At 32.1% G+C, this 13,517-nt stretch overlaps 1 protein-coding gene across 37 annotated transcripts in view; it reads left to right on the forward strand.

Annotated features, from left to right (window-relative positions):
* LOC127866529 (protocadherin Fat 4-like) overlaps positions 1–13,517 on the forward strand; it is a 69,651-nt gene that overhangs the window by 19,142 nt on the left and 36,992 nt on the right. For all 37 annotated transcript variants that reach the window (XR_008043028.1, XM_052407127.1, XM_052407124.1 and 34 more), the window contains 10 exons: positions 625–751; positions 1,419–1,544; positions 1,736–1,800; positions 3,352–3,610; positions 4,299–4,535; positions 6,852–6,955; positions 7,285–7,468; positions 8,302–8,392; positions 12,327–12,451; positions 12,555–12,682. Coding sequence is in view for 36 of the 37 variants with exons in the window: in XM_052407127.1 (XP_052263087.1) it covers positions 625–751; positions 1,419–1,544; positions 1,736–1,800; positions 3,352–3,610; positions 4,299–4,535; positions 6,852–6,955; positions 7,285–7,468; positions 8,302–8,392; positions 12,327–12,451; positions 12,555–12,682 (1,446 nt within the window). In the remaining variant the exon portion in view is untranslated. The remainder of the gene's footprint in view (positions 1–624; positions 752–1,418; positions 1,545–1,735; positions 1,801–3,351; positions 3,611–4,298; positions 4,536–6,851; positions 6,956–7,284; positions 7,469–8,301; positions 8,393–12,326; positions 12,452–12,554; positions 12,683–13,517) is intronic.

Raw genomic sequence — 13,517 nt, forward strand, 5'->3', positions numbered from 1 at the left:
GTCGACCCCGTTTGCGGCATATTCGATTTAGTTCTCAAGATGGCGATTCTGTGTATATGATAGTTCTTCAAGCAAGGCAGACATTAGTCATACCTTGCGTATTGTATATCGTTGGCCATAAGTTCGAGTTTATGTGATTTTTACAAATACAAAATAAGGGTATAACGCGGCTTGGCAGTACGATCTTTCGTTATGTATCAATCAATGTTGTAAAGCTTATCAATTATGTTCAACATATGTAACAAGAATATTGCTCGCAAAACCTGCTCAGGAGGCACTTTAAGATTATGCTCAAAAAGTGGCGCCGTGTAGCTATGGGAAAATGTAACTTAATCATTAATGGGACATTAAAAATACTATTAACTCCTTAAAGGTTTGTAACGAAGGACAGCATTCATTTTATTGTCCCAACCAAAAATAGCAATATCTTACTCATTTTCTATACGAAAAAATTGTCTTCAATGACAAGTAAGGCATACTGTAACACCATCATTCATCTGATTTTTAAAATGACATTTCTCACATGTAAACCATGTTTAAAGGACATGTTCTGACTGTGTATTAAAAATGTGAGGATCACAATGTTATACTTTAATACTGAAACATTTATGACATTTTTGACAGTGAGGTCGACATGCATCTAGCACAGGATTGTGTAACTGTTAATGCTAGAATAACGACGAAGAAGATGCTTAACAGGGAGGAGACAAGCAACTACACACTAACATTGGTCTGCAATGATACAGTACACGTAAGAAACTGACCATTATTTATATAGTGTTTTTGTAAGGGGAATATTAAAAAAAATATACCCGGTACTTAAAATCACAAAAATGTAACAACAATGCTTTTTCAGGTTATATCTAAGAGTCAATTTAGCATTTGGTATGACAAACCCAAATTACTTATACATTGATGTAAAATTTTGAAAAACGTAAGTCTACATATTAGAACGCACGTTGAATTCATATCAAAGATTAAAGCATAAGCTGCTTCCCAGATGACTGGTAATACTTTCACTATTCTGGTTGACATTTCCTGAGACAAAGAAAATACTTAACGGTGTAAAACTACCAAAATTAGCAACGGCAATAGTACACCCAACGTTAAGCACAAGATAGTAAAATATAGTTCTCAATCAAACAGCAATATTATTGTTATAATTATCTTATTGAAGTTGAACTAGTGTACGAAAAAGTTTTTTTTTACTAATGAACGCATCAATGTTGTGCTGTTGAGTTATGAAAACCTTCGTGGCGGAACGCTTACGTTCCAGAACTCAAAGCAATGGGTGTTTATTAAAAGAAATGCAATAAGATCACGTAGCGTATTTATTTTTTGTCTTCAGTGAATCATTTTACTGTTGATTTTACGTATCATCGTATGTCATTATTTTCGATAATTGCATTATAATGCAGAATACAAACAAATCGTTTACCATTAATCTTCTGGACGTCAATGACAACGAACCGCAGTTTGAAAATGGTCCATACAATTTCTCCGTCGATGAGAATAATAAGTCGGCATTAGTTGGGAAAATAAAGGTGAGTTCAATTTGATTTTACTATTTGGAATTTTCGCGTTCGATTCTGGTACCCTTATTAAAACAAAATATGCACTCTGAAAAATATGTTTTTCATAAAAAAACTTAAGTTCAAAACGTAGTAGGAACAACTCAATAATTGGAACTAGCTTTATTGCGAACGGTTCGTTTAGTATCTTTTTAATTTTGCAGGCTACCGACGCAGACAAAGAGGACAATGGGAGACTGTCATTCTGGATAGACAAAGATTGTTTATGGTACTTAAACTGTAAATTGTTATTTTTAAAACATTTTTAAAATTTCATAATTTATTTCATTTAATAAAAATTTTTATTTAACGTTAAGTGTTTAAACGGGTAATACTATAAAATACCACACAAGTCTAATAGACTAAAATATAAATTGACGAGTAAAATGTATACATTTTATTTAATTAAGTATGCGTATACATTTTCCAAAATAGCGTGGATGCAACAGTTTACAAAAACACTAACATTTTACTGTAACCAGTTACAGGCCGGTAAGCTTTACAACCTAAACAAGTAAAAATGTTTAAGTATACTTTAATAAATGTCATATTGCTCGTACATGTATTGTCTATAGAAAAAAAGAAATCGCCTGCGTTTATTACATAAGCGGTCATATCAGTTTCGTAATAAAAATGTATAATAACATTCCTTTAAATAGTTTTGTAAACGTATTTTAGATTTTGTATTTATTTTCTGGCGTAAAGCATAGTAAGAATGTTATAATAGCTACACATTTTTTTCATTTTACGTGTCATTATTAAATTTTTGGTGTGGTCGCTTTTTATAACGATTTTGTGATTAAGCTATAACATAAATACTAAATTTAATGATTTTATTTTTTATATCTTTTTGATTGTTGTTATGTAATACAACATGTAAACTAGTTTTGTATTTATCTTATTTGATTCAAACTGTTTTCAGACTGTTGTGGTGGCATCGTTGATGACGTGAATTACTAATAATTATTTTATATTAAGCAAACAATACGACGTTCAATGGTCAAGGTTTAAAACCCGAATGCTAATATTGATAACATTGCTACTTATAAACTCTTTTTTCGCTAACAACCTGTGTTGGATATTGGTTAACAAAACGTCAAATAAGCTATACAAAGTCTCAACTGATTGTTATCGCGAGTTATAGAAATGCGTCAAATACGTATATACTAATAGCCCCACTCCCCGCAGTTCGCAAGTTATATATATAATTATGATAATAATAACTTTATTTCACGAAGATAACGCATTAAGAAATAATATTTCATTTTTACAATGTGGTCTTCAAAAATACAGTATATGTAAATATCAATCAACTACGTTTAGTATACTGCAGTCATCCTTAAAATAATTACAAAAGCACTATATAATAAAAATACTAATACAAATAATACTAATTAAAAACAATAAGTTAAATTTTTGCGAATAAAAAAGATACTGCATATTATCAATCATTATGTTTGTAAGTACAAAGGTACGGGTATATTACTTCATTACTGTGTTGACACGTTATTTTGTACCGTCGTTGGTGTGGCTTGTTGTTCCAACTAGACGCCAGTGTAAGTTGTCAGTATGTCGCGCGCAATAAGTAAAATCTTACGATTTATGCCATGAAAAAGCATAATATAAAAATTAATACGGTTAACCTTTTCGAAAAAATGTACCCGGCAAACTTATCGTTTTGGTAGGTTAACCGGTTAACCCATCTTGCATCCCTAACAAATAGTAAAATACATCGATGATTTGCTAAACTTGTAAATGCATAAATTTGATATGTTTTAAGGGCTAAAAACATCACCATAAACAACTCTACGGGTGAAATACATACTATTGACGTCCTTGATCGTGAGGTAGCGGACCAGCTGCCGTTCACGGTGTTTGTTTCGGACAATGGCCAGCCAAGCCTTATGAGCGAAACTCGGGTCACAGTCCACGTACTGGACGTGGACGACAATCCGCCTGTATTTGTCACCCGTTCTCAAAAAGTTAATATCTCAGAAAATACGGCAAAACAATATTTACACAATATTTCCCAAGTCAAGGTGGGTGCTGCCGTATTTTATACAGCAAAATAAGTGGTGCGAAAACTAATAATTACATTTGGTTTGGTTCAACAAATCACGTTTATTTTGTATTGAATAATATTAAAACATTAATGAACGTTGGTGCGTTTTTTTACTGTTTGCAGAAACCTATGGCTTTAAAGGGGAATAAATTATACAACATATATTTTGAGAACTACATTTCTGTGCATGCAACTTGTCAGTAGATATGCACAAGAAAGACTTTATCGGTAGCAAATAATTATTCTTATAATTGTATGTTTATTAAACTTTGGCATGTTATGCCAACACACTTCGTTTGAATTAAGCATTTCTTAAACGGCACCAAAATAGTTTTAGAGATACTAAACCTTTCCACAAATTTGAATGATTTATAAATTTAAATGTCCTTTTATTCCTTCATTGCGCTAAGTTATTAAGGGGTTTTCGCATTTTCGGAATTGATATTACACTTAAGGTAGCTGTTGTCTTAATTTGCGATGTGATGTAAAAATAGTGTAGATGGGGACGAATTCATTCATCTTACAAATTCTTGATTGCATTGACGTTATTATTTGTATAAGCATTTTATTAATTAATATTTACATGTGATCACCATTGAACGTTTTTTATAGCTGTTATTGTTTTCTTATGTTTTATGACAATATATTGTTCTTTTTTTTTACAGGCGACTGATGCGGACACTGAAGCAAATAGGGACATTTCATATTTCTTTTTCCCAAATACCACTAGTATGGACATATTCAATGCGACTCTTATGATCGACCAAAAAAGTGGAGTTATTTCTTTGTCACAATCACCAAAGCTTGACAAAATGTGCGTGACAAATGTTTCCATCCAACTTGCTGCATACGGAAGAAACACAACGATGCATGATAACATGACACTCATTTTATATGTAATTGTAAGTACATATACCCGTACGTATTCCCATACATTAAAACTATCATATCAATGTATATGGAGGGGACGGAAAGTATTGTACACGTGATTTTCCCGAAACAAATGTTAGTGGTATCGGTGTTGTGCCATATATGTAGAAAAAAAAGTTAAGCAAAATTTTATTTATTATTATTGTTTTTTAATTATAGTAGTTATTTCATTACTGAATAAAACATTTTACGCATCAACAATTTTTTAACGCCATGCATCATGTCGATTACACAAATAATAAACCCAGGGATCGTCATAAAGGTAGAATAAGGAAAATATACTTAACACGTGTTTTCGTTCATTATAATACTTCTAGCACAAATTACGGATAGAGAATACAAACTTTCGATGACATCTCAAGATTATGTGGTGTACACGTTTTATACACCATGTTCTATAAACGCGACAACTCTTGCGTGATTTTCCCCGGGAAAGAGTCGTATTTTATTTTATGATGCTCATGCTTTAGGTATTACAACCATTAATGATTAAGCACTTTTTTTCATAAAGTGATTGCTAAATCAATGGGTAGCGATTGTTAAACATAAGGAGAGCTTAACCTTTTGTGTACAAATAAGTGAGATATTGGGTTAAACGATGCCATACTCATAAGTTTAACGCCGCAGGTGACGCATACAGTGACTGCCTCAAATTAATGGTGACGCCGAAATGCGATATAAAATTCAAATACATGCATAGCTAATTTAACTGTTCGAACTCATTAATGTATACATTTGAAATTCAGAAATTTGACATATAAGCTCATTAAATCTATTTGTACAAGACAGTGTTTATAAATCTTTAAACAATTTGTACAGCCGGTGAAACAACAACAATGCATATAATAGAATTACTTCCCCAGGAAAAAAATTAACTAGTTGTTTCCTTAAGATTTGTTTTTTTTTTATTCGAGACTTTGACGACAATTATATAGATATAGAAAGGTACAAAAAATCGAATGAAATAATTCGTATAAATGGATATGTTTATAAAAGCAAATGTACGAACTCCTGTCCACGGAAAAAGCATTCCATTGGTACCGCAGAAATGAAGCCGCGACGCGTAGGCTGAACAGGAACAGGTGTGAACAAAGTCCTTGACCGAATTATTTAACAATTAAATTTCATTATTTTAATCTTATTGAATGCCCTCCGAGGGTTTTATAGATGATTGATTAATGTTCTTTTAAATTAACCTCCAATTCCATATAACTCATCACTTATACGTGCGACGTTTATATCGCGGTTGTTTTTAAGTAAAATTATTGCTACGAAATTGTAACTATTTAAAATGCTTCATCTCTCTACTTTTACGACAAGAGCCCGGATTCACTCCACCAAAATTATAAAAAAGTAATTGTTAGTTTCATTTAATATTTATATCTAATGGACGTGTGTCTAGAATGCTTATTAAAGATCCGATATTACATATACCTAACGCAAAACAGATGTGTAAATATTACTGTTTTTGTAATAACTCCTAGTAGTTGAATCATCGTATAAACTGAACGATGAAACTGATAGGTTAACATTACAAACATGTATTCTGATGTATATGTATCGTATGTGTCTTTTCTTTATTGAATGGTACTTCAAAATGTAATACGTTTGTTTGCATCTTATTATTAAGTTATTATCGGAACGCTTTGCATATCATCCTTCGTTCAAAGGCGATGACCCAGTTTTCGTTTGCGTTTGTTTCTGTTCTTTTGTACTGTATCGACTTTATTCGATTGCTTCAAGTAAATTTCTCCACATAAATAGGATCACCAAAATGTAATTTAAGTTTGTTCCTGTCTGTTCGATTACCATTTGTGACGTTGCAGCTTTAAATGAGACTTGATATATTTTTATGTGGCAATCAAGAGGTTAAAGGAATGTTTAATATACCACAATGTAGTCATTAGAGACTTGTCACTGAGCTGTTTTAACGTATTTAGTTAATGTTAATTTTTCAGCAAAACATATAGAACTACAGAGGCGTAATCATCAATAAATATTCAGAAAACTTTTTACAATCTTCTTAGCACGTAACAAAAGACGAACGTTCACTTAATTTGAAATATGCAGCCGCTTTCTTTAACATGACATGTATCTGGAAAATTAAATAATTTATAAGTTACTGGTATATTGTTATGTGTTTTAAGAGTAATTTATCCAAAATTAACATATATGTGATTGCTGTAATGCACCCGGATGGTAGCTGCACAATTGTGTAGGATGTTAGATGGTTTTCCATTCACATGGAACACTATAACGGTTTATCGATAAAACGTTTCTTTTCACAGGATGTGAATGACCATCCCCCTTTATTTCCTCAAGATCTAGAAATTGTTAAACAGCAAGAAGAAGGTGTTCCAGACAAAACATTTGTTTTTTCGTCTAACAACAGGTACACACCTTCATAACAGTTCATAGTTTCGTATCGCCTCTTAGTCATGTATGATTATTTTATTATTTATAATAAGAAAATATTTGGGACTTCTTTGGGGAGGAGGGATGGTTTAGTGGTTCTAATTTATTGTGTCGAATTACGATGAATATTATACATCATTAGTTAATACAGTAATAATGTAACAGTAAAAAACATACTTAAAGGTTTAACCTCTTCAAGACAAACTGTTCCAACAAGTTATTTATAAGTGTTTTCTTATCAGTTTATTATCATATCATGTCTACAATTAAAGTATGGTTGGAATTAATACATTTTTTTTCCGAAAGCGAAATACAATACCAACTCGCCAGTGATGACGACTGTGATAAAGCCTATAAAACACTTCACTACTGGATGGACAATACTGATGATCGGTTCCAAATCAATTCCTCTAACGGCTTTATATCGTTGCGACAAAACAGAATGCTAGACTACGACCCGCCAGTTAATGACAGGAATTTAAACTTCACTGTGAGTAATGCTTAACGTGTTTAAACAGGCTACATGAAAAATACTAGATTTCAAAATTAGTTTAGTGCGTTTCCAACCGAAAATGTTTTGTCAATTGATACGACTTATTTCCTATGTTGTTTCGCTGTTGGGGCCTACTTTAACTACAAACACCAAGAATTTAGACCGTTTTATTCGAGGAAAAGTACACAAGTGAATTCTGTCACAATGTTTAGATCGATATGTGACCACTTCCGACTTTCTTCCGATTTCCACCATTTCCACACCCTGCAAAATATCTTGATCATTGTTCTCAGAATATCCGATGCTTCCTGGATTTGATAAATTGTGCATAAAATCTGTTTGTTGAAGCTAGATGTAGAACCGTTTTTATTTTGCCGTGTCTTTTGGTTCGATTTTGTTTTATGGTCAACTTAACGTAAATATTAAGCTGCATTAGTAATTTGATGGCATGTTTTCTGAGAAAATATTTTATGTATGCATTATTGAACAAATATGTAGTTATTCGCGTGTTTTAAATGCACGATATATGTTTTAGTAAAATATTAATGCACTTCGTCAACTGGCATGAACAAATGTATATATTACGAAGACACTTAGCTGGTACTTTTCGCACTAAGTTTGTTTAATCTACAAACGTTATCATTATGTTTGACATACTAATGCGTCATCTAGAAAGACAAATTGAATACAAGTGTGCTAAAATGGCGAAATTATAAAGCTAAAGTATATTCGTTGAGTTTTTATTCTATTAATATACTAATTGAAATATTATGAATGCTAAGATTATTTCACATGTATTAATATTTGCTTTATATAATCACGCGTCCCAGATATTTGTGACTGACGGGGTGTACGTGAGCAGCAAGACCGTTAGCATGACAGTCATCAATGCCATAGACTCCCAACCAAAATTTTCCCAAGGTAGGAGTAGGCTTCCGACATATTAATCTCAGACTTACATTTTTGAAATCACATATCGTTTACAATGCATCTAGAACAGTATACGTATTAAATCATGATATCTTACCTTATTGATTGTACAGTAGAGATTTCAAAACCCCTAAAAACGTACATTATTCTCGAGAAAACTGTTAAAACATATAAAAAATAAACAATTTTAACTTTAAGATTTGTGACAGGTACGAGTTGATATAATTATAGTTTTGCTTATGTGTGATCGAAACTTCTAGCACGATAACATCCCGACATGGTTACCCATGTTCAAATATATTCCTTCTTAGATTCATATGTTGGATTTACAGTTTCCCACGACCAAGATACTTAACAATACATTGTAAGAAAAATGAAACCATAAAAATGTAACGAAACAAGCATGTACATATTCTTTGTGTTGTTAGTCAAAGTATTCACTTAGAAATAACAAATCGGTAATAAATGGCATGGGTTCTGCCATTGTGAGCATGAAAAAACAGGCCACATGGTGTGAAGCTAGAAATCCATTTAACAAAAAGTGGATATAATGGTGTGCGTTCAATATTTTCCCTAAATAAACCTGCAAATGAACATGTACAGAAAATGTATCATTCGAACTGTAATTTATATTGTTTATTCATTAATAACTCATCCATGTGTGCTTATTATCAAACTGAGAGAATGTAACCATGCTATCAGGACTTCCAATTGACGCAAATGTAACATAGCCCTGGCACTCAAGAATAGTGTGTTCGTTTCCTTAACAAGCGATCACTCGTAATGGCTGAATACACGAAATAATGTCTTCAGAATCGTCTACAGCTTAAAGCAGCGATGCATCAATCGCCTGGCTGAGGGCTAAAATCCATTTTCTGTCTTAACATTGTTTTTAAATTCAAATTAAATAATACATAGTTCTATTTTGTTCAATTAGCTAATGGCTGTTTTGCATATATGGTCAATTGAACAGTTACAAATCTTGATATTAGCTGTACTATTTATCGAAAGGTTTTGTTTTACTACAGTGATTAATACCTCCGTGTATTTGTTTCTACTACATGTATTAAAGTGTGATTATATGACGTCGCTGATGAAGGTCCACGTTGGTGATCTGAAATTTAACATAACGTTGACCCTTTTTATACTCCGAACATTCAATTTTGCCATCAAAATAAACAAAGACTGGTGTATTAATGGACTTTCGTAACATTCATGGATCAAGAGCATTAATTTTAACTAAATCATGAGAAGAAGTGTGTCCCTATTTACACTAACCATAGTCAGGTTATGTGTTAAAGCAAGATTATACGATTTTGTCAAAAATGCACGAATTTATATATATTTATACAAACTTAGTATACATATATTTCAATATAAATTAAAATAAAAGTTAAGAAGAAGATGCATCGAACAATGCGAAATAAGCCAGATATTGAATTTTGAAATCGAAAAAGGCTGTACAGTCGATTTCGCCAGCATGTATATCATGCATGTACGATGTGAATCTAAATTTAGTTTAACGGTTTATTTTAAATTTCTGCAACGATATATATATTCATACGACACACGAACACTAACTCCGATCCTAATAAAAAGACGAATGCTTCGGTTATTGTAGGAAAATATGTACGAAATATCTTCGCATTAATCGGCTCGCGGCGCTAATTTGTCTTTGCTGCATCTTATGAAATTCGTCTTCAATGTATAATTTTTATTGCCTATTTTTGTTATTGTAACATACTTTTATCAATATATTACAATTTCATTTTTATAAAAATCGTATTATCTCGCTTTAAGTTTGTTTTTTGCTTAAAACAAGACTATATCTTTATAAATACTAGATATATTCAATTGAAGCATGTGTATTTTGCCATTATATGGGGTCACTAAGCATTAAGCAGAATTACAATCTTAAATCTTGTTAGAAGATGTTGTTCGCTGTTCACATTAACTTTTCTTGTCAGGGAACTACAATATGAACTTCCACATCTTCTATATCATTATTTCAAGTCACGTACAAGGAGTAGTATAATGTCAAGTTTGGAAAAGGCCGTATAATACTTTTTATAAATTGCAGTTTACACATACAAAAAACTTGAAATAGACGGGTCAGTTTCTATAGTATATGTTATGAATGATTACATTATCAGCAATACGTACACTACAACTTATTTTTTTATATTTGAAACTGAACTTTTTAACCACCGAAAAGAATCACACGACCATCGTTCTTGGTGACAAAGTTTAAATTGAATAGTTACACAATTTATTCTAACCCTGTTTTCCGAGACTTCTTTTTATTCTGATTTTACCTGCAGACTCTTTTTAAGGAAATGTTGCACCAAATTTATATATCGATGATCATTGAATCTTATATTCTATTATAATAATGTCCTATACAACATACTACTGCACGAGTGTTATTATGTGTAACTACTTGTTTGAATTTAAATTTAGGAACTGTTGTGTATATACTCGCTTTCTTTCGTTTAAATTATATAATGTATTGCTTTTTTAGTGTGTTATGTAATCAATCGATGTTAAGTGTTGTTCTGAAGCGTACAAAGAACCTAAATTGTGCATGTTTTAAATGTCATCGGTTTCTATAGGTAGCTGTTCCACAAGTTAAAATCTAAAGCTTTGAGTACAAAAGTTGATGTTACATTATTGTTAATTAAAACACGGCCGTCGGGCTATTTTAATAATTACTTTCATAATGATATTACATGTGCTTTCGTTGTATATCTTTGTTTGCGGTAGACAGAGGATTGCATTGAAAAAAACGACAACAACAATATTTATTTTCGCTTTGGTTACACACAAACTAAAATCTAGATCATTCGACTACTGAGACGTACTTAACTATGTTTATGAAACTTGGTGTATTGATAGAAGTCATGTTGGAAATATGGACGTTCTTAGTGTTTTCCGTCAGTGCGTCTGCCCGTCCCCAAAATCTGGATCCTGTGATAACTCAATTAGTACTTAAGCAACGTTGATGAAACTCGGTATGCGTATAGAGGACCGTATGGGAAATATGCAAATTAGTTATGTTCTTCATGTTGGACAATATTGTAGCTGCTCTATTATTATTGCTATTGTTACAGAAATAGTCGATACGGTATGTGACTAAAGGGTCATATGGCAAATATACTAACTATTTCAGTCGTTTTCGCCAGGACAAAAGTATTTATTGAATTTCTGAAAGAAATAAGTACTAAACATTAAAATCTGGATCAACCAGATCAAATCAAATTCATTGTTCGCAAACACGACCATTTTATGCAATTGTGCGTTATTATGTTGTTGTTTTTTGTCTGACCAATATTATGGTAGCTATAGTTTAAGATATTATTGAACACCACAATACTTTTCATGCCATAACTAAGGTGTAGATAGGTTAGTAAAATTATGAGGATAAAGTTCTAACAGGAATGGGTCCCTGATATGTATGCTACAAAGCTCTAATGATAAACATTACACATATGCAATACGATCGCATTCCTACAACTTCGAATAGTTGACCAATTCGTGTGGAGTTTTATATTACCGCTGAATGAATTATCGAAAGAAATGTAGATCAACCGTTATAGTAGTCAGAACAATATAACATTATACATATTTACTAAACATCTTATTAGTTTTATATTTGTAGAATAACTCTATCGTTCACTTATTGGCAAATGCAAGACGTTAGATTGTGCAGTACATATACATCTTGATCATCAAAGCGTACATTCAATTTATAGAATTTCGTCCAACCAATGCAGCCTATCAAAAACGTACATGAAACGTATTATTGTGTAGGTTAATTATTGACTTAATTAATTATGTAGCACTTTCGCAATATAACGCTTACAATAATCCACTTACATTTTAATAAGCTGTTTAAATCCATGGTTTATTCAAATATTTTCTTCAGATGTATATCGGTGTGAAGTGGATGAAAATTTCAAGGGGGAAACTGAATGCAGTGTGACAATAAATTATCCAGAAAATAATGACACGATAGCAAATAAATTTTCATTACAAACGAACAACGAATCAGTAAGTACGTTGTGTGAAATTGTATTTGTTATTACTATACTTTGAGTATTAAAATACGATCAGTCGCGTTTTCATTTAAAAAATGAATTTGTTTATTCCTCAGGTCGATTTCCGTGGACAAAGTCTAGTGCGACAGTTGAATATACTCAAGTCATTTGACTTCGAACAACAACAAGAAATAGCTGTAGCTGTTAACGTAACAAATCAATTGCTGTCAAATATCATTGTGAGGTAATATTTTCTTACTAAAAACATATCAGGGTTCTATATGAGAAATTTAATATTTTAAAGACAATGAAAAAACACTTGCAACAATATGAAGCATTCGTGTTGTACTTAAAATAGTAACAGCAATCGCAGCAACTTGAGCATATAAAGAGTGACTGCAACATCTTTCTGTTTACAGTTCGCTTTTCACTGGTTTTATAGACTCTCGGGAATTTCTTGACAACCATTAAGTGACCGCATATTTGAATAATTTTATTTAATTTGCCGGAAAAAAACACGCAGAACATATTACAATAAGTTACGTAGCAGTATAATGGTTTACATTTAAAGTTCCAAAACCGTCATCCCAAAAATAAATAAATAAATAGTTAATAATTCTAATGATCTTGAGAGCTCAATGAGATGTAGGATCGAACACGCGAAGGGTCGCTAAGCGTTCAACGGATCTCTTACCCCACCACAGTCCTGTTAAAGTATAACAAAACGTCATAAAAGGACATCTTATTCGAAAGCAAAATTTAGCAAACCATAAGACTGCGTAAATATATCCCTAGGTAATGGCGGATTTGATTATTTTAAAATGTGCACTTTTAATGCCCCCCCCCCCAATTCGAAGAAGAGGGGGTATATTGTTTTGTTGGATGTCGTTAGGTCTGTTGGTCTGTTTGTCGGTAGACCAGTTCGTTTCCGATCAATAACTCGTCAACAAATTGACCGATTGGCTTAATACTTTACATGCGCATTGGCCTTTGGTCTTAAATAACCAATATTGAAATTGGGGTCACTAGGTCAAAGGTCAAGGTCACTGTCAAAATTAGTATTAAAATCGTTTCCGATA

This window comes from Dreissena polymorpha, chromosome 2, assembly GCF_020536995.1.
Source record: "Dreissena polymorpha isolate Duluth1 chromosome 2, UMN_Dpol_1.0, whole genome shotgun sequence".
NCBI lineage: Eukaryota > Metazoa > Mollusca > Bivalvia > Myida > Dreissenidae > Dreissena > Dreissena polymorpha.